A 22,998-nucleotide genomic window follows, 5' to 3' on the forward strand; every position below is an offset into this window, starting at 1 on the left:
AGTGATATTATAGTCCTAAAGAAAAACAAAAGTGATATCAGAGGAAAATTCTCAATGAGTAACTTTTTGGGGAATTTGCTGTGTATTTCTACTACAGATGAAATGATGAAAATGAGATGCCAGCCGCAGATACACGATACAGGCTGATTTCAGACCTTGGACTCCTATCAAGCCTACTGTCTTAAAGAAGTATAACTTGTATAGTTACCAAGGTCACGTCTAGCAATATATCTACATAACCAACATAAGAACATCCAACAATTTCTCAAAAAGCTAATAATCGATAACTTCCAAAGGAAGTCGTAATTCCATTCTCAGTTGGAAGGACTATTCACTTTTGATGCCGCACCAGTGTCAAATTCTCCAAAAATACACTATTTTTGGAGAATCAAACACGCGCTCGTTGACATTTTTGAAGAGTCCAAGCAACATAGGTTCCAATAGCTATGTAGCAAGACCATTCTTCAACTTTCATGAAGAGCTAATTATGACTAGAAATCATCTTAGTGCGCCATGTTATAGATCTCCCCATTCTTGCTGTTTTTTAATTGGTTGACAAATACCGAGAGTCGGGAAGGATACAATCAAGAATGAAACATGTCGAAAGTAGATCAGACCAAGGTTTACAAATATTTAGCCAATATGCTTGCGAACAAAAACCTATTAAAGAGCAAGCAGATCCACAATCATCCTCTTCCAGTTATAGCAGACAGATTGCAGAGAACTGGGAGAAATACAAATTAAACAAGACACTGCATGGTTGTTAGTTACAGGGTTTATATGCAGCCAAACATGGATTGTAAACAGGAAGTTTCTAGAATAACACAAACCAAATATAGATATCTGATAGGCCTACGACTAATCAATATCATAGAGAAGAAAAGGAAGTAGTAAGCCTGATTCATGAGGTTCTACCATTGCAGGGTCCAATTGCCATTCTCCCATTACTCAAGTCATCCAAGGGACAGGATCTCGGATTTGGTGAGGATTGGTCTCTTTCAAGAGAAAAAGGATCCTTTTTGTACCCCCAGTTTCCATTTTGATATCAATATATATTGTTGGCATTTTTCCTCGTTGAGATAGTCCCTTGAGCTTCATCTCACAGCAGAATAAGTAATAAACTCTGTAGAAGTGAACTGAAATGGCTGAAGAGGGATAGGGTTCCTGCATAAGCCATCTAAATCAGATTCTTAGCACAATTACTGGAACTTATGTTTTACATTAAGAAAAGAGGAAAAACACAGAGAGTAATGACGCACGGTCTTGGCCCATAGACTTTAATCTGGCGGATATGAGTGTCCCTTCCATTAAGATGATTTGAGAGCACAGCTATTTGCAGCATGAAAGTGTTGACAAAAGTTTCACTGTCACATAAATTAGGATATTATTAGTCAATGAACTTATGCTGAAAGAAACTGCTTTCACAGGCACATGATAGGTTAACTGATGCTTTTTTGTGATAAGGACATAAGGTATACATAATATTTTATTGGTAATGGGATGATAGGTCAACTGATACTATTTAATGTCCATCCAACAATTTTTCAGGTTAATAAATGAGAAAATTGAGATATTGTTTTTTTATATGGGAACCCTGAACAATTTAAACCCAAGATGTGGCACAGAAAAAGTTCGTCACAGCATGCACAGGAAATTCGCCAACACAAACTAACATGCTCCTCCTTTCCCTCCTTTAGAATGATAACTTAGTTGGCTTGTATCTTTTCTATCAAAGAAACCGGATCAGAAACTCATCCACTATTCATAGAATAAAATCACCAGAGCTCGAGACATGACGATGGTGTTCAACACTTGCAGAACATATTTCCACAAGGCAATTGGAAGTCATTTGAAAAACAAACAGAAAATATGTTAAAAGTGATTATGACAATTTGCATTTGCAAGTTGTCCAGATCTTGGTTGACTCTTCGTGTCAGTGAAGAACAGAGACCCCAAATCCATAAAAGAAAGGGAAGAGGAAATAACATGTTTCGTCCCTCATGTATTTTAAACAAAAAACAAATAAATCATTTTAGTTTTGGTTGGATCCTCCATGTATCTCGACAAAATCAACTAAAACCCTTCATATTGGTTTCGTTCAGATTTGATGCCATTTGGACATGCCAATAATTTGCATATATTGAAAAGATATTTGCGGATCAATATTTGGACATCAATTTGCTGAGTAATTCAACTTCTAATTGAAATAGAGAAATTGAAGTTGACACAATGGTTTGAACAGTACTTCAAGTGAAGTTCATGACCACACAACTTACACTTTCAAATAATTTGTTTCAACTTCAACTTCAAATACTCTTCTCTTTCTTCAACATCAACTTCAACTTCAACTTCAAATACACTTCTCTTTCTTCAACGTCAACCAAATATTGTCCAAACGACCTACTTAGATTTTCATGTATGTTCAAGAAAGCAACATTATCTTTCATTTTCAGTTTTGCACTTTTGCTCAGACTTAGCCACTCACTTAAGCTGAAGAAAGAAACTTAGCTCTTTCATATTAGTTTTTCTTGTATTTAATCCTCATTAACATGTTGCGATTATAACCATCTAAAAACATTCTTTTTACTAGGAATGTCTCAGGTTAAGTATGTGATCAACATAAGCAAACATGGTATGTTATATCTATGATTAAAAAGAAAGATAATGTCCTCAATAAATATAAGTTGGTACGAGAAATGAGAGAAATCTCATGTCATTTCTTATATTTGTTTCTTTCGACAGTTTTAGATCTTTAAACTAAATACTTGTCTGTATTTATGTCCACGTGATCATCTGATTATAATTATAATAATTGGAATACCTCATAGTGGCTCTAGTCTAAACACAAGCGAATTTGGTATCATACTATCATACAATCTTTAGAAGGACTGAACTATGTGTAGAACTATCGAATAACATGCAACATAATCTGGAAAAAGAAGAATAAAGGAAAAAGAAGTTAAATAACTTGCCAAAAACATGACATCAAAGTCTTAATTGCTTACCGTGGATCATTACCAGATAAAGATATATGCACCCATCCAGCTGGCTTGACAAGCTCCACTGATTTTATCTCCTTTTAAAGAACAAAAGACATAACATCTCAAGTTCAGAAAATGCAGTGGTATAACCATTCAGGACTTTGACAATTAATCTCAGAGTTCCATTATACTATTACCTTCAAGTTGTGAAAGCCATCGCCGGCTCTGATAGAGATCTTACCAGGTGTATAGCTTTCGTCAAGCTTGAAATCAACATACAGGACGACTAACTGAGAATAATTAAAACAAGAAAAAAATTAAAACTAGTCTCAAGTGATTAGCCCCAAAGATTACTGCAAAAAAATTATTCACAAACGGTGAATGCACCGTACCAATAAATTCATGACATATATGATCCTTTTACACCTAACACTTTATCCTAAAAAACATAGTTAAGCTAAATTAAAATCTAAAAGAATTTCATACAACAGTAAAACACTTCAAATCATAGCAAGAGTTGATGTACAAGAAAAGAAAAATTAAGAGAACAAATTGAATGTTAATCCATAACTCATAGAAGAAAGTGTTAAACCCTACCAAAAAGTAACCTTTGAAAAAGAATGTTTCCTATTGTCCATAAAGATAACATCTTTTATTGTATTAATACTAGTGATGCATGCATTTGGTGCGAGTAAGTATTTTTCTAACAGGACTTCATAATAGCAAAACTTGTACATAAGATAGAACCTACTTGAAGCTTAACTTTCTTCTGAAATTGAACATTAACAAGATGAGGCTGTGCACCATCTGATCTGAAATACACAACAAAATAAAAACCCAAAATCAGCAAAAATAAAAACAACAACAATATAGTGAAATTAAGTGTAGACACCAGTGAAAGTGAATGTTATAGTTAAGGATAGAGAAGATGTTACTGCCAATAGGCATCAAGGTTATCACCGCGAAGGGAAAGAACGCCGTTGCGGGGGTTTGAAGTGGAAGGTGCTTACCACCTGAGCAACCCCCTCTTGTCTTAAATTTTATTAGTATTACATAGGGGGTAGGAGAAGGCGGAAATGGTGTAGGGGATTACAAGATGGGAAATTGAACCGTCACAAATAAAGTGAAAGTTCAGGTAGCCAACCAACTGAGCTACTAAGCCTGTTTGGATGGGCTTATAACTTTTGGCATGAGTTAGGAATCTTAACTTAAGGCTTTTGGCTTATTTTTATTATTTTTGCTTAAAAACGTTTTTTATCTTACTCAAATACTACCTAAAATAAGCCAATCCAAAGAGGCTCTAAGATCCCCTAATCAGCAAAAAGAAGTATGACGATACTCCTATATAGTGAAACTTAAGTGTAGACAGCAGAAAGTTATAGTTAGGGATAGAAGAGAATTATTACTGCCAATAGGTATCAAGATTGTCATCGCGAAGGGAAAGAACAGCATTGCCAGGTTTATAGGAGCTGACACTCCAAGCAGCCTTTTTACCCATCTCGCGAAGGTCATCATCTACAACTAACTGTTGGCTTCCTCCTGTTAGTTTCCCTTCTTCCTCCCCCTCTGATGAATCTGCCATTTGATTAAGCTCTTAATTCAAAATCCCCAATTGCAAGAACCTAAACCCTAGGTTTTTCAGCGCAATAGTGTTTTCAATTTTGAAAAATGCACTGGAGGAATGGAGGGTGTTTCCTCATTTTTTTTTCATATTCGAATATTCTGAATTATTATGCAAGGATTCAAAGGACGAGATTATTACATACTCCCTCCAAAAACCCTTAAAAAAACTACTCACTTCAAAAATATATATATAAAAATTGACGGAACTTTCCCTAATTAAATATTTTAAAATTTAATCACATAACACTTAATAGGGAAATCACATAGTACTTAATAGGGATAAATCTGAAAAGATAAGATTAATTCTTTCTTTATTTAATAAGTGAACACTTTTGAATAATGGAGCGGGTTTAAAAAATGTGATCCTACGATCACATTTTTTCACCCTGGCCTACATGTTTGAAGGGGATTATAGGATCGTAGGTTTTTATTTAGTTGAGTCGGGTTTAAATAATGGAGCGGGTTTAAAAAATGAAACCAAATTATCTTCACGGATTTGGGAATTTCCATTAAGACAGGGGTATATGTGAAAACTTTGATGACACGAGGGGTATTTTTGACCTAAAATTAGTTTGGAGGATATTTTTAGCCCTTTTCCCAAAGTAGAGGGATATTTTTGACCCTTTTCCCTTGTATAAATGTATGATAAGTAATAGTTTAAGCATATGCGCTGGTGTAGTTAAAAATTATACAAAATATTGAGAATACACATGGCTGTAATTCTTTTTGATTATATAAATATCATATAAGTAATATTTTGAAACTAAATTTATATCAGAAATAAACTTATACAAAATATATATAATGAATATGTAAATTCTCCTGTAACTCTTTCTATATCGTATATATATTTTATTATACCTTATATAATAAATTTTGTATACCTCGTATAATTTGGTTATACATTGTATACATTTTACTAAACCTTGTATACATGTCATATATAAACGTATAATTTTATTATACTTTGTATGATAAATTTTTATACCTCGCATAATTTTGTGTGCTTCAAATAATATTTATACATGCAATTATACCTCATATAGTAATTATCTTTCGAATTTGTTGTTTTGAAATGTATTTGCTGGATCATTTTTTAATAAAAAATTTAATGTAAGTCAATCTATTTTTTATTCTAATCTTAGCCTTGCCCAAATCCTTGAAAATTCTCACAGCCAATACGGAAAAATGAAATGAATAAGAAGATGTAGTAGCAGTTGAAAAGTGTATAAGAGAGAGAAGTGAGAAAAGTAGATGTTTATTTATTGAAGAAGAGAGATAAATCTATATATAATATAAAGCTAGGCAATAGAAAGATGATGTGGCACCTCTCTTTGGTCAAGGATCTCATTTATCTTTTTTCTCCTTTTTTTTTGCCCCTTTCTTCACTTTTCTTAATTATTTTATTTTAAAAAATTCTCTCCATAATTCACACCTCTTCGTCCTCATAATTTCTCCTCTAAATTACTTCATAACTCACATCAAATCAGCTTAATTATAAAAAGCTTACTTCCTTTCCTCATTTTTTAGACTATTTAATTTGTATGGTTGAATAACTGTTAATTTTCTTCACTTTCTTATCTTTTTCACAGTTTAAGTCGTGGCACTCTCTATGAGTAGAATGTATATGTCTCTCTTTTCTTTTCTTTTTTTCAATTCTTGATGTTCTTTCTCCAATCTCTTCCCTAACTATTACAATAGTTACCAAAGTCTTAAATTTTTATTGACATCGGTGTTTCTCTCACTTTAACTTCTAAGAAGACGACAACACTGATAAACGGAAGAATGAAGGCCGCTTCTATGTTACTAAAGGGAAATAAGATCAAGAAGAGATTGGAAAAACTAAGCCATAGTTGTGTTAATGATTCCTACTAATATTTTCTTGGGGACTTGCAAAAGTTGAAAATTTGGAGCAATAAAATCTGATAATAAGAAATCTCAAGTCCCCAAGGAAAAATGATCAACAAGTCTTACTTTTTTGATGGCTTCTAAATGTGAGATGAAGAGATTAATATATAGAAAGAAGTGTCGTTTGGTTTGATAATATTCATCATAACTCCTTCAAATTCTCCCAATATGTGCACTGACTGATTTGATCATTCTAATAGTTTAATTAGATTTTAAGTTTGACGTTTAGCACCAATACACATGTATCTTTCTTTCTAAGACTTTATGTTTAAACTAAACAGAGATTATTTTGCACTTAGCATTTTAGAGTTACATTATTCTCTTTGTTTCTCCTTTGATTTTCTTCTATTTACAGTATTGCACCAATAATTTTGGGGTAAAACAGTTTGTCTTATTTTTTCACTTGATATGCAATAATTATCATTATATAAACTTTTCTATTTGTATGAATATTTAAATTTTCGTGTTAACTTAATGCTAGAAGCAAAATTAAGATTTTAGTTAAGTTTAGACTTTAGTGTAATTAATTTGTACACTCATTTTTTACCGGACAAATCCCATACAAAAAGACAATTTTTAAAAAAAAAAAAACAAATTATACTCCAATAGGCATATTGATGCCTATCAGAGTCTTTTTTTTAATTAATAATCGCAGCAAAAACAGATTATTTTATTTGGCATTTCAACTTATTGTGATGATTCATTTTAGTTTTTTTGGTATCGTTTGTTAATAGGGAAAAGTGGTTTCGGGTCTAAGCAAAATAAATTCTCTCATTCGTTTCAACTGAACTTACAAAGGATCATTTTCAAATTCGCAATATACCGGCCGAAGCGAGGTCAAATTCACTAGTGATATAATAGAGATAGGTTTATCCCCTAAAGTACGGAGATAGATGATAATAAATAATGAGTAAATATTATTGAATCCCTAATTTAGAGGGATTCTTTTTTGTATAATATTTTCCTTAAAAGTATAAAATCTGTTACTTTTGAGAACTTTAAAAGCTGTGCGATTTATGTCCCTAACTCTAAAAGCTTGACTTATGATGTAATTTTCCCATAAATAAAGGCCAAATGTTTAATTAAAAATTGAGATAATTTCAAATACCTCCCCCAAGTTTGGCTTCGTTTCATTGACCTCTCTTGTGGTTTACAATATTACGCTTATCTCCCTTATTTTGATTTATTTGTAACAATTCTATTTACATATTTATTAATAACTAGTCTCTATGAACGTGTCTCGCACGTTATCCCATCAATCATGACAAATGTTAGGTTTTAATTTTTGAAATTACATATTATTTGTCTTATGATCGTTACAAAGATATTATGAAAGACTTACTATCTAATATGATTAATACCCCACTTCAAACATAAGTCTTGTTTTATTAACATTTCTTAGAAAAGAATTACTTGAGTTGGCAATAGCTACTGGAGCAACACTTTTAGCAATAGCAACCTAAGAGAAAATCCCCCTACGTTGCATATACATAGATAGCACTTATGACAATTTGCTCCTATTAATTTACAAGAATCCCGAAACTTTATGAAAATAAATGAATTTGGATATACATTGGTGAGAAAACATAATAATTTTCAATTTAAGCAAATTGAAATCAACTACATTAACCCTTATTGACTATTTGGTTTATCTTAGGCTCATCTTGTGTTGATATTCAACCAATATTAAACAAATTGAAATTAACTATAATAATCCTTATTGACTATTTGGCTTATCTTAGGCTCATCTTGTGTAAATATTCAACCAATATTAAACAAATTGAAATTAACTATAATAATCCTTATTGACTATTTGGCTTATCTTAGGCTCATCTTGTGTTAATATTCAACCAATATTATACGCTCTCCGTTTCAATTTGTTTGTCTGGTTTAGACTTGACACGAAGTTTACGAAAGTAAAGAAGACTTTTGAATTTTGTGGTCTTAAATTAAAGATATGTTGAATGTACCAACATGCCTTTTAATTTTGTGGTCTTAAATATGTCATGTGAAAAGTTTGTATTAAAGAGTTGCCAAAAAGGTAAAGAGACAATTTTTTTTTGAATGGACAAAAAACGAAAGTATGACAAACAAATTGAAGCGGAGAGAATACAAGATATAAAAAGTAATGTAGAAACATGCCTAGAGAAAATTTGAGGGAATTAATTTACAGCTTACTATTGTTTGGGTTAGAAAAGACTTGAAGATATTAGGGACGATATATATCAACTTAAATGATTTTCAATTGTCAGCCTCTAATCTTTGAAAAATGTGATGCCTATTATAACCGTGGGAAAATCTGTTGCTAGTTTCAAACAAATTGACATCGAGTTTACGAGATCGTTGGAGAACTCTTTTATATAGTCTTCAAGTATTCTTGTTGGAAAGTTGGGAAATCGGCGGGTCATCGAATATTATCATAGGCTTGAAAATGTTGATGCCTTCATGGGCATGGTTACCGTGGAATTACAAGTGTACGCGGACTCTTTATCCACTGGTATAATCTAACTGGAATTAGTATGACATAAAAAATAAATATTACAATTTTATTCTTAGATGAAAAAGTTTAAAAGAATTAATCTAATCTGAAAGGGCATAAAAGTTGTTCAATATTTAAAATATATTTTGGTCAACCAACATTTATAATCACGCTTTCATAATAACAAGAAATTAAGTTTGAACGAAAAATCAAAAGGTTAAAAGCAAAACAAACGGAACACGAAGCAGACCTAAATAATGAAATCTTAAAACTCTTAGTAATTACTTTTATTGAAAAATTGACTACAATTAAACTTTAATTAAAACCTAAAAGAATTATAATCTCCAACCTTGGTGTTTGATTCTAAAAACTACCGTTTTCAAGAATTTGATTGAGAATAAGATTGGAATTGTTATATTTACGATTTTTTTTTTATAGATATGAATACACCACATTCTGATTTGGACTATACAATCAGTATTTTACATTTTTGTACATTTATATTGTAGAAAATAAATTGGATTAGAGTTTATTAAGGGCATAAAAGTCGTTCAATAGTTGAAGAATATTTTGGTCAACCAACATTTATATTCATGCTTTTAAAATAACTAGTCACTAAGACCGTGCCTCGCACGTTATTCCCTGTCAATCTCTCAAATGTCAGGTGATTGTTATTTAAAATTACATATTATTTATTTTATATGGTACAATAGTATGTTTGATTGTATCCACTTAATAATTACCATTAAATATTTTTGGTATATATCCTTTATGTTTTTACCTATGTGGAAAAATATGTTATGACTAAAATAACCCAACGTTAGAAATTGAGCTAGTGACCATATATTTTATAGTTTGAAGAAATAATTTACCTTTTGAAGGAAACAAGAAAAAGGCACAAACTTCCTCGGCTTATTCTGCCATCGGTGAGCTACAAAATGATAGCATAAAACTACGGTTCAAGACAAACACAACGTAACAAAAAAATATGATAAAAGAAACAAAAAATATTCTAATAACGTGATGAAAAAAATCTTATAAAGAAGAACTTGGAAATCATACCAATTAAAAATATTACTGATCAAAGAAAAAGTTCCCAAGGAAGAACCATAGTTGAAACAAAATCAATACTATAGTTTAAACTAACCACGTAATCGAGGTTCAAAGGATATTTAGCATCTCGAAATCGCAAAGTTTGGTTAATTACCATCTCCATCAACGGCTGTCCTTGACCCAATGTATGCAAAACAAATTTAAAAAAAAAAAAAATACTTGATCATTTGATTTCCTTTTACTTCCTTGGCAATTCACCTCTATTATCCATAAAATAATTTAAAATTTCATATCATAGTAATATTATACGCGCATAATTTTTCTATATCAAAAAACGATGTTTCGTTATAAAAGAACGGAAATTATATGTACTCACACAAAACCCACCATATATATGTGAATATGATCATTATAATACAAAATTAAGAAAGAGAAATACCCATACTTAAAGCCCCCTAACGAAACCTTAGCCCACTTTACCAAAGCACATTCAATAAGAATATTCGTGTGTTGCATGCCTGAGTTATTGAGACCATGTGTTCATTTAAGTAGATAGTAAGATGTGTGGTTACTAATGCCGTTTTGAACTTCACAAATAGTTACGACATGAAGTTGGAATCTGATTGGGATTAGAATCCCTTGCAAATTCATATTGCTTAGGCAAAGTTTTAAACATTACAATTTTATCCAACATAGGACTATATTTTAATAAGTAATTTATTTTTTGAAGGGCAAAAAAGTCGTTCAATAGTTGAAGGATATTTTAGTCAACCAACATTTATATTCATGCTTTTAAAATAATATAGACTAGTCTTTATGTGCGTGCGTTGCACGAATATCCATTATCGATTATTATAATATTTATGTAAAAAAAATTAAATTTGTACTTGCATGTGGTGCGGTCACCTAATATCTAAATTTAATATAATTAGATATTGTTAGAACCTTAAAATATGAGTTCTTTGGCTTTCTAATTATGAGAGCTTATATTATAAAGCACTCATTTTTTTTTAACTGATAAACAAGTTGAAGAAAATAGTATATTATGAATTAAATAGTAGTCAAATTAGTGATTAGCTAGCATAGTAATTTTTTCAAATAATGAATACTACTTGGAAACTATTGTAGTTATAATTTTATTCAACATGGGATGCGTTTACCAAGATAAACTTACAAATTTATAATTTATCCCTCTTGCTTTATAATTATCTGTGTGTTGACTTTTAAATGTTATCGAATCTGAGTATTTGTCACGGTGTCTTTCAACAATTATAACTCGCAACTCCCTAATAACATTATTGACTATAAATGTACTTTAAAATATAAATGTTTTTCTTTAACAAATTTAATTTGTAGTATCTCTTAGGATAAATTGTGTAGTATCTTCTCCACGTGAATTTTTATCTCTTGGAACTTCAAGAGTAATTAGGATACAATATCGGTAAAGTTTGAATTTTATTAGTATTAGAAGTCCATGAAAACAATCTTATTAGGAAAATCTTGTAATATTACAATTTTATCCTATATACAATTGATTTTTACAACTTTTAAAGGGTAAAAAGTCGTTCAATATTTAAAGAATATTTTGGTCAACCAACATTTATATTCATGCTTTTAAAATAATATAGACTAGTCTCTATGTTCATGCTTTGCACGAATATCTCTTGCTTCAAATAATACAAATATTTTGAGTCCAAGTACTAAATGCCTCACTATTTTCTATTCCATCAATATTGAATATTATTTCTCTTTTTGTTATATTTTAGGTTGAGGATCCTAAACGTAATAATTCAAAAAAATTGCATAGTATTTTCTTGCTTCATTATCTATCGAGTTTGTGTTGGAATACTTATTGAGGATGGTTTGATTGACAAACACTACATCAATTTAAAATTGTATTTTATAGTAGTACAGAAGTGTTACTATTATTTAGTTAGAATTCATATATTTGATAATTTAATAAAAGATAAAATAAAAAGTTGATTGTTAGACATATATATTACTTCTTCCGTCCCAAAAAGATTATTTTAGTTTGACTTGGTACGGAGTTTAAGAAATAAAGAAAGACTATTGAAATATTGTGTGGTCCAAAACAAGCCTTAGATATTTGGGTGGCTGCAAATCATCGCATAAAGTTAAATTGTTTCTAAATATAGAAATGTGTCAATCTTAATCTTCTTGGGACAAATCTATATCTATATATATAAAAAAGTAGAGGTACAAGTGATGTGGTTAAGCCAAGTGGCAAGCTAATAACGAGCCACTTGGCAATTTTAAGACAAAGTTAATGAGAATTAGGACAAAGGTTTTTATAATTATTATCAAATTCCTTAATTGATGAATTAATTTTATAACTGAAAATAAATTTTTAATTTTTTAATATAAAGCTAGCATAATTACCTAAAACAACTACTCATCTTTATCATTAGCATCGTATAATTTTAGGACTTCTCAAATTCAAACTATCTCTTTTAAAAACAATTATTTATTAACCAATGAAATTCTGTTCTTTTTTTGTTTTTGTTTTTGTTTCTGCTTTTTTTTTTTTTTTTTTTTTTTGCTACTGGTATAGTAGAATACGTAAATATATATTTTCACAGATATGGAGACAATTGTGATAGAAATAAATACCAATTTTATGGCTTTTACGTTTATAACTAAATAAATATTTGCTTGAGCTATGTGATTGAAAATTTAATCTTAAGCAATTCAAAATATTTACTGTAAGTATCAAATGTATTTCGATAAGCCAATTAATGATATTTTATAAATCTATATCTATACATATAAAATAGGAGAGGTATAAGCAATGTGGTTAAGCCAAGTGGCAAGCTAATAACATGTCACTTGACAATTTTAAGACAAAGTTAATGAGAATTAGGACAAAACTACTTTGAAAGATAAAAATATAAAATTAAAAGATAAATTGTTAAATTCGAAACGAAAATAACTACTAAAAACACTAAATTTCGAAACGGAAGTGAATTTGACTTGAAAGATAGAAACTAACAACCCAAAATTCAAAATGAATCCCTAAAGTCAATTAAATTTAACCACACTCAAATTCAATTTAAAATTTTTGCATGGAACGGCCATAAAATATTCAACAAAAGTATGGTACTGTATATACTACACAATACACACTCACGAAGATGTAGTAGTAATAATAATAATACATAATACACACTCACGAAGATGTAGTAGTAATAATAATATAGTAGTAGTACTACTACTACTAATATACTACTAATAATAATATTAACTTATGAATTTTAATTGAAAGATACAATTTTTTTAATTTGATGATTGAAAGATAAATATGTTTTTGAAATTAATCAATGACTATTCTTCAGAAGAATAATGCCATTTTAACTTAAAAAGATAAGAACCAAAAAAGTATGCTTTGAATATGATTATCGGTTCCAAAAATTTTGGTAAGTCTCAATGATCTATTTGAGTAAGTAGATTTTTATAGATTTCAAAAAAGAAAGAAGGAATCCTAATATGCTGAAAGAAGGAATCCTAATATGCTGGGACTTTGTAACTAACTATCTTTAGGACTGCTATTAAAACGGAAAGAGTCCCAATGTATAATATAAGATGGAGAAACTTAATCTAGAATCCTATTCAAATGTAAATAGTTTTTTATTTGATTTGAATTATAGTGAAAATTTGGCCTCTTATATATACCCCTCCAATGGCATAAATCACTGTTAACTTTTTATCATCATTTTATTGTTGATCATTATTTTATTCCTATTATAGATTTTTTGTCAAATATTAACTTTGATTTCCTTCATTAGTTTCAGGCTTTATAATATTGATTGTTGCATAAATGGCGATGACCACTGTCTTGAACGTATTAATGAAAACGAAAGGTAAGATATCGTTCAACTCTTAAAAAGTGTTTATGGCCAATTTGGTTATTAGAATCAATGGATAGGAACAATGAGAATTTTACTCATCTATAACGTTAATAATGGGAATCATTTTTATTATTTGGTGTGATATGTTTACTGATCTTTGAGTACCAAACAAAAGTAGGATAACAGTCCTCTTTTGGCATTAGTTTGGACATCAGCATTTGTTGTTCTCTTTTCTTTCTTTTTTTCCATCTAATCTAGTTTTTTTTTTTTTTTTTTTTTTGGGTTATGAATTGAAAAAATATCCATGCTACTCTTTCTATGTGATCAGAATTTGATAATGAATGAATTTACACTGATCGACATAAAACACACATGTAAGTGTGAATAGAGAGTTGTAGGCTAAATTATAGGAAAATTTTAGTTAATTTTTTAGTTTAAAAAAAAAAACAATATTATTTAGTTAATTATTAGTTTCGACGATAAATGACTTTATTTGATGTGACTATTATGCATTAGTAATAGCATAGACATCAAGATTTTTGAGACTTGATATTTAACAAGCCCTTTTGTTTCTCTTATTTTCTTATTTTATATTTTAGCTACACATGTGGGATGTTTCAATTATTTCTTTAAAGAACTCAAATATATAGATTATAAGATAAGGATATCTCAAAATCTTATCTTTTCAAAGAAACATTGAGTTTTTTAAGGGTTCATAACAAACTGATATGATATTCAAATTTGAGTTGGAATGAAGTTTCAACTTCTTAACCTCTTATATATATCCTCATTGATACAAAAATCAATGTTAAGCTTTCTTCTCCCTTTTTTTTTTTTTTTTTGTTTGTTTGTTGTTGTTGTTGGACATTAGCTCTATTTTTGTTTTCGGGTTTCTCAAATGAAAGAGTTATTACTACCTAAAGAAGAGTTATTTCATCCGACTCTAATCACTATTCGAGGAGCAATGTGCAATTATAAGTTCATTTTGAGGTGTTCATTATGCTTTCTTTTATCATCTCTGTTTCGTTACTAACTTAGTAACTTATATGGTACAGTACAAGTTAAATAGGCTTTGTTTATTTAGTATCAAAATGAAAAGATAGCTTTCTCTTTCTCTCTCTCTCCATTTTTTTTTTTTTTTGGTAGTGACTTCATGTCTCCATCGAGTTGGGTTGATTCGGTAGGCGTTCTACAAATCTTCATTGTAAGCATGAGTGATATTCGTTTTTTTTTTTCCTTCTTAAAGTGGATTTTATTTTTTTTTATTTTATTTTTTAGTTATTTGACAAATCATGTAATGCATAATTAATCTCCCAGCGTATACAAGTGTGAACTGCTATTTTTGTTAGAAAATGAAGTGGAGTTGAAATAAATCTTGGATTATTACCTGATTGTCATAAAGTTATGTAATATGGACATAACTTCACAACTGCTCTTTCTTTATCTTTTTATGTTATGATGGAAATATTATCTAACTGATTAACGTCTATTTATTATAAGATATAACTTAATATGTAAATTAATGATACTTATCTTTTTAATGATCTCACTGATTATTGTACTCTCTTTTCTCTCTCTTATCCAACAGTAACGAATGGGCAAAGGATCAAGAGGTAATTAAAAAGCACAACAAGTGAATCTTATTTGGTTTTTTATTGTATTCCAAATATGCAATCATACGGGTTAGGATAAGAAACTATGCATGATGCATTTTAGTACTTTTTGTCGTAGTATAACATAGCTAATAGAATTGATATTGGTTAGGATAAGAAACTATGCATGATGCATTTTAGTACTTTTTGTCGTAGTATAACATAGCTAATAGAATGATCTTTGTTTGTTATTTCTTTGCACGACTACTTTATGCTTTCTTGATTTTACTTGCAAAACAACATATATTCATATGTGGAAAGTTTTCTACTAATTTTAGGAGTCCTTTATCTAATACCTGCAACTGCATTCTTTCACAATACTGATTAGTTAAGAAATTTCTTAATGTAAAAATAAAAGAGAACTAAGAAAGATACATAGTTTTTAGAGTACATGCGAGTAAGCCACAATAATGAATGTTAAATCACAACCCAAAAAATGTTCAAAAATACATTTTGTAAAAATGTTCATTTATTGGCGCTTTGAGTTTAGTTAAAAAAAAATTTACTTTTTCCTTTAAATTCATATCCAGGAGAATCTCAGTGCACTATGGAATACTTCTAAATCTTAGGACAAAATTAATAAAAATTGTATAACATAAATTTTGAATTTATAAAAGATTTTTTTTTTTTTTTTTTTTTTTGTGAAATTGAATAGAAAGATTAATTAATTGCAATTGAGGTGAAAGTTTTAACTTGAATTCTAAACCATAACCACTTCTAACAGAATGGATTAGATTGGGGTCGTCTGCAAATCTATATGAATTTTATCATTTTTTATTATGCATATAAACAGTAAATGGAAAAACTAAATAAAATATCACAGTAGGAAAAGAACATATAAATAGGAGAACAAACATGGTATCGGGATATTTAAACTTTGAATTAATTAAAGAATACGATAAATTAAATAAATAATACTAACAAAATTTAATGGATAAATTTAAATAATAAAAGTATTTCGAGCCATAGAATAAAGTTTTTGGATAAATTCAATTTCATTTCAATATTAAGAAAACTTTATTTTTAGTTTATATTATCTAAATTATCTATTTTTGTAGTAAATACACGATATTTAAATACAAAATGTTAAATGGAGAAAAAAATAATTAAAGTACAGTAGAAAAAACGAACAAAGAGGGAGGGGGAGGGTGGGTGGGTGGGGGGGGGTGGGTAGAGAGAGATGAGGGTATTTATATTTTTTTGCATAAAGTTAAGATCATAATGAAGTAATTAAATAATACATGAAATATTATTCATAATTTAAAAATAGAAGGATTGTGAGCAATAGAATAAAAATTAGAAAAAAGAATCCCGAGTAGACAAATATATATATATATATATATATATTGTAATGATATGATTTTTTATATGTCATAGATCAATAATTAATCGGGAGAGTACTCGATAAGTATATTAAGCCAAATGTAAGCTAATAAAAATTCATATTAATCATTTTATAATTTTTGATACTGAATAATGTAATATAGAAAGATATAGGACATAAAAGTTATTGGGTGATTATATGATGTATTATCTTTATTTTCATATAGATTAGGTTACTGGGGAATGAGTTATTGCTCTGCAGTCAGAATGTTTGCTTTAGTACTTTGAACAAGTAACTTCTCAGAGTATAAGATCATATATTAGCATTTGAAATAAAAAATATTTTAAATTATATTATTATAAAAAAATTATATTATCAATAAGATCATATAACGAAAGACATAATAAATAGAACCAAAATTAAAAATATCATATATAAATAAATTCAAGTACCACATTAAAAATTGAAAATATAAATTAATTTCTAACTCTAAGACATAGCATGCATAAGCTCTTTTAGGGTCACATTTAGAGTAAGTTACTTAATTGTAGTTGTGTCAAATAAACTTTTTTTTTTTTAATGATATGATTTTTTATATATCATAGATCAATAAATAATCAGGATTGTATGATGAACAAGGTTAATCATAACAAGATTTTGATTTTTGTTAAAATAATATTATCTTATATTTCAAATAAGTAAGATTATAATTTAATATTTCACAAATTTATTTAAATTGAAGTAAGATATTAATAATTTTTTATGATTAGCTTCATTTGATACCCGCCGGTCGCCGCGCATCGCGCGGGTACGAATACTAGTTAATAAAAAAGTAAGACAATCTTTTTGAAACGGAGGGAATACTTGATTGTTTTTATCAAAGGTATAGTGTGATGATAAATGTGATTGAACTTATAATTATTTACTGTGCTTACGGCTGAGTTACCCAACACATATCTTGAATTTTTTTTAATTGGACTAATGAGATTGTTTTTCATCTATACAAATTGCACGTGTTCTTATTTTTATTTTACGTACACTAAAACTTTTATCTTAGTTTTATTTTGCTTGAGTTTGCTAACTTTTTAAAATTCAAAAAATTACTTATTTTGGCTGAAATGAGTTGCCTAATAATAAGTAAGTAGGAATCCTTGTAATCTAATAACTCAAACTTAAAAAAAGAAAAGAAAGTTAGAGAAGTACGTTGGTTTTCGGAAGAATTTAGTTTTCAGTTGAATTCGAAGTCCTAGATATTAGGGAAAAATTAATATATCAATTTCATACAATATGAAATTATTAGTTAGTGAAAATTTCAACTTAAAAGGGTATAAAAGTCGTTTAATATTTAAAAGATATTTTCGTCAACCAACATTTATATTCATGCTTTTAAAATAATATAGCTATAAATATAAAAAATGTGATGTGACTAATATGCCCTTTCTAATATACTTTTTGTTTTAAATTTATTTCATAAACATACTTTAAAAAAAAAAAATTCCAACCATCCCCAATTATATTACTCTGAAAAATTCATAGAAACACCTTCCATGGCACTGATGGTTTTACACAAAATGATGATGCGATGTTGTTCGCTAGAATTCATAGTATTTGCTTGGGTTGCTTGGTTGTTTCATTTTCACTCGGTTTCGAATTTTTTGAAGAGAACTTGTGAACCTAATAAAGAAATTAGAATATTGGATACTTTTATGCCAGTAGAATTTAATGGGTTTTAGCTTATGACAAACACCAATGATGGATGAAACTTTTAGGGGTTAATGGGATTACTTACCCTTTACTCTATTAATAATTTCAAGCTTGGTAAAATATGTCATATAATTATGTCGTTAATAGAGGGGCAATTTTAAGCCTGAAAATAACGTTAGGGGCAAATTTAATCCGATAGGTGGAAGTAGGGCATTTTAAAGCCATTTTCTAATATGTTTAGGACATTTTTTATCCAGTAGGTGGAAGGAAGGGCATGTTTGATCCATTAGGTGGAAGTAGGGTATTGTTGAGCTATTTCTAATATGTCAAGGGTAATTTTTTACCGTCTTTCATTATTTTTAAATCTAATCTTTATACGTTGACAATATAAATGTTGGGGAAAAGGACACAATTGGCCGTTCGGCCCAAATTAAACCCACCCGCTCGCCCAAGTTTCCCCAAACCCAGAATGTAGCCATAAAACAAATCCCATCCTTTAGCCAAAACTTAAATAAGGCAATTTTCAAATAAAAACCCAAACCAAAAAACTCTGAGGTGATTTCCTCCTTCAATCACTCTTAAACGTGCAAACTTCAACCTATATAACACTTAAACAACAGCCGTAAAAATCAATTTGATACAAAATCTAGGGTTTTGAAATCACGAAATTCATGTCTTCTGTTACAAATTCAACTCAAAATTTGTTTCCAATTTTGATACAACATGGAGGTAATTGGTTGAACAACAATGAATTTGTTAATTACACAATTAATGGAATTCTGATCAATTCAGACTGTAGTTATGAGTATTTTGTTGGTGAGATATACAAACAATTAGATAAGGATTCAACTACTACTTTAATGGAGATTAAGTATGTAGTAAGGGCTGGATCAATGCTAATATACAATGATATGAGTGGCCGATTGTATATGGCAATGAAGAAACAAAGCTTAGATATAAATGAATATCCACTATGCATAACATTATAAGATGTTGCTGAATGTTCAAATCGAATGTTGTTGGGACAACTTTAGTTGCTATACAAAATCAATGGATAGAAGGAGTACTGATTCCTCCTATGGTTGTAGAAGGAGTTGACATTGATGATGCTATTATGGTTGATTATGGAAGTGAAAATGATTTTGAGGACATAGCAGTTGAGGAAAAGATAATAAATGATTCACTTCATAAGGGAATTGCAGAAGGTCAACTGTATTGGAACAAAGATACAATATGTAGTGTAATGAAGCACTATACAATACGAGAGAGATTTTAGTTTAAAATTGACAAATCATTGAAAACAAGGTATGATTCCCTATCTGTAATGTATAGCAACTGTATAAAATATGAATCACTAAGGTATGTATCATTTTTGTATATAATATATATCATTTGTGTATAAAATATGCTTCAGCACTGTGCCCTGTATAGAATAGAAAATTGTATCATTTTTGTATATAATATGTATCATTTGTGTGTAAAATATGTATCGGCACAGTGCCCTGTATAGAATAGAAAATTGTATCATTTTGTATATAATATGTACCATTTGTGTATATAATATGTATCAGTACAGTGCCCTGTATAGAATAAATTTTTTTATCATTTTTGTACATAATATGTATCATTTTTGTATAAAATATGTATTAGCACAGTGCCCTATATAGAATAGAAAACTGTATCATTTTTGTATATAATATGTATCATTTTTTTATAAAATATGTATCAGTACAGTGCCCTGTATAGAGTAGAAACTGTATCATTTTTGTATATAATATGTATCATTGTTGTATAAAATATGTATCAGTACAGTGCCCTGTATAGAGTAGAAATTGTATCATTTTTGTATATAATATGTATCATTTTTGTATGTAATATGTATCATTTGTGTATATAATATGTATCAGCACAGTGCCCCTCTATAGAATAGAAAATTGTATCATTTTTTTAATATAATATGTATCATTTTTGTATAAAATATGTATCAATACACTGCCCTGCATATTTCGACTGAACTTGCAAATTATAATTTATATGTTTTAAATAGGTATTCTCTTAAATGTGTCGATACAAGATGCACATGGGCTTTTAGATCTTCAAGTCAACAAGATTTAGAAATCTTCAAGGTGAGAAAGTTCATACTTGCCCAATTGTGGAGAGAACGTTGTCACAACGTCATGCTACTTCAGTAACCATTGCAAAAATGGTGAAGAACAAGTATATCAATCTTAAATCAACATACACTCCATCAAAAATCACGGAAGACATGATAAACCAATACGGGATTAGGATGAATTACAAGAAAGCATATAGATCAAGAGAAAAGGCGCTTGAAATGTTAAGGGGTTCGCCACCTGAATCTTATCGTAAACTGCCAGCTTTCTGTATATGGTAAATAAGACAAATCCAGGGTCTTTCACAATGTTACACAAAACAGCAGACGGGCACTTCTTGTATGCTTTTGTCGCATTGAGTGCATCAATCAAAGGATAGAAATATTGTATGCCCGCTGTCGTGGTTGATGGGACTTTCCTTAAATCATCATACGCAGGGACCATGTTGTGTGCTACTGTACTCGATGCAGCAGGTAAGTTATGTGAAACTTCATTTTACTGACATGTTTGAATATTGCTATTATGTTCAGTTCAAAGAATCTTTTTAATATATTTCTTGCTAGTCAGTACAGTATTGATTCTTTCTAATTTGCTCAATTCAGGTAAAATCCTACCACCAGCATATGCTATTGTTGATTCTAAAAATGATGCGTCATGGGATTGGTTTTTTCAAAAGTTGAAACAGGATTACGGTGAAAGGAACAACATGTACATAGTGTCTGATCGGCATGACAGCATTTTGAAGGCTGCTTCGAATGTATATCCAGATGTGCCTCACTATAATTGTATCTACCACCTATGGAACAACATCAAAGTTAGATTCAAGAAGAACCATGAGCAATTAAAGCCCATATTTTTTGCAATGGCCAATGCATACGTGAGGGCAAATTTTGATCGCCTCATGGAAGATACAGACAAGATCGATAATTGGGTGAGGGGTTACTTGATCGATGTTGGCAATGAAAAAGGGTCCATAGCTCATTCCTCAGTAAACAGATCCATGGTGATGACTTCAAATATAGCGGAGTTCCTAAATTCAGCAACTAGACATGCAAGAGACCTGCCAATCAAGAGTTTGCTAGAATTCATGATGGATTTGGTTATGAGATGGAACAATGACAACAGAAAGGATACAACAACAACATTTACTGAATTAGGGAACAAATATAACATAATAATGAAGGAGAATATCATTTTCTTGGATAAAATGATGGTAAAGCATTCCGTTTTCATTTTTATTTCATATACCTGACTACACCCCCCCCCGATTTACTGATGACATTTGGTAAAAATTCAGGTAATGGCTTCAACTGATTATGTATATTCAGTTATAGACGCTGAAAAGCGCAACATAGTGTGCATGCGTGAAAAGAAGTGCAGTTGCCAACGATTTCAAGTCGACGGGATCCCTTGTCCACATGTTATGGCGGTATGGAGCTACACACATATGGAGGTGCAAAATTATTGCGCTACTTATTACACCAGAGAATACTTTGAAGGCATATGAAATGCCAATGAATCCACTTCCTGATGAGAGTGCATGAGACGTTCCAACAGAGGTATTAGATCAAATAGTCAAACCACCGACATGGAAACGCAGACCGGGTAGACCAAGGGTTAAACGATACAAGGGAATTTTTTAGTACTTGCCTACTACGAATCCAAGCTCATGTGATCGGTGTGGACAAAAAGGGCACAACAGAAGGACATGCAAAAATTCTCTAACAAGAATCTAACATATGCTGTCCCAAAAATGCTTTACTGTTTCCTGTTCTTTTTTTCGTTTGAATGAAGCAACTGTTTACGTTGCAAAAATGTTGGCAGATAATGCATTTACACTACTATTCTCTGATTTTTTAGAATAAAAAAGCTACTCTTTCATTCTGACTAATCTTTGTTGGAAGATTGTGTTAATTCTTCTATACCTTTTTGCATAAGTGCATTTGTGTTGCTATTTTGTATAAAAAATAATCTTTGTTGCTCAACAGGTACGCCAATCTGTTGCTATTTTATCCTTCAGGGTTGAAACTTGCAGTAGGAACATGAAAGAAGTCTAAAATCAAGTTATGTATACAGGTTCAAAATATACACTATATAGACAAAATTGTGTATATATATATACAGAAAATATACAACTTATATACACATATTTTGTGTGTGTCAGAAAAAGGAATAGCCTCCGGTTTAGATTCTCAACCACACAATACATGAGCACATCAAACTAGTTCAGGTTATATATACAAGTTTTATACATAAGAAAGTTCACCATACAAGAAATATACAAAATATATCTT

At 29.9% G+C, this 22,998-nt stretch overlaps 2 protein-coding genes across 3 annotated transcripts; one reads left to right on the top strand and one right to left on the bottom strand.

Moving 5' to 3' along the window:
* Nucleotides 1–579: 579 nt before the first annotated feature.
* LOC132035259 (anaphase-promoting complex subunit 10) lies at nucleotides 580–4,754 on the bottom strand. Of its 2 annotated transcripts, none has more exons than XM_059425543.1 (6): nucleotides 4,388–4,754; nucleotides 3,733–3,793; nucleotides 3,179–3,271; nucleotides 3,006–3,076; nucleotides 1,243–1,364; nucleotides 580–1,164 (listed from the first exon to the last, which is right to left on the bottom strand). In XM_059425543.1, coding segments are annotated over exons 1-6 (525 nt in total). In that variant the 5' UTR covers nucleotides 4,564–4,754; the 3' UTR covers nucleotides 580–1,162. The 2 variants fall into 2 exon arrangements, with proteins under 2 accessions (XP_059281526.1, XP_059281517.1); XM_059425534.1 differs by having other exon boundaries at nucleotides 1,260–1,364; nucleotides 4,388–4,751.
* Nucleotides 4,755–21,146: 16,392 nt separating this feature from the next.
* Nucleotides 21,147–22,761, top strand: LOC132047533 (uncharacterized). Its single transcript, XM_059438564.1, has 4 exons — nucleotides 21,147–21,177; nucleotides 21,307–21,917; nucleotides 22,002–22,133; nucleotides 22,693–22,761. The coding sequence occupies exons 1-4, from the start codon at nucleotides 21,147–21,149 to the stop codon at nucleotides 22,759–22,761; spliced, it is 843 nt and encodes a 280-aa protein (XP_059294547.1).
* Nucleotides 22,762–22,998: the final 237 nt, after the last annotated feature.

Source organism: Lycium ferocissimum, chromosome 2, assembly GCF_029784015.1.
Source record: "Lycium ferocissimum isolate CSIRO_LF1 chromosome 2, AGI_CSIRO_Lferr_CH_V1, whole genome shotgun sequence".
Lineage (NCBI taxonomy): Eukaryota > Viridiplantae > Streptophyta > Magnoliopsida > Solanales > Solanaceae > Lycium > Lycium ferocissimum.

Coding starts and splice junctions, on each gene's coding strand:
- LOC132035259 (XM_059425534.1), bottom strand. CDS start 4,563: ATGGCAGATTCATCAGAGGGGGAGGAAGAAGGGAAACTAACAGGAGGA. Junction 3,794..4,387: donor AATCTTGATACCTATTGGCA/GTAATAATTCTC, acceptor TGTGTATTTCAG/ATCAGATGGTGCACAGCCTC. Junction 1,365..3,005: donor TTATCTGGTAATGATCCACG/GTAAGCAATTAA, acceptor TTTATGTGACAG/TGAAACTTTTGTCAACACTT.
- LOC132047533 (XM_059438564.1), top strand. CDS start 21,147: ATGTTGTGTGCTACTGTACTCGATGCAGCAG. Junction 21,918..22,001: donor TTTTCTTGGATAAAATGATG/GTAAAGCATTCC, acceptor GTAAAAATTCAG/GTAATGGCTTCAACTGATTA. Junction 22,134..22,692: donor CTTGTCCACATGTTATGGCG/GTATGGAGCTAC, acceptor GTTGCTCAACAG/GTACGCCAATCTGTTGCTAT.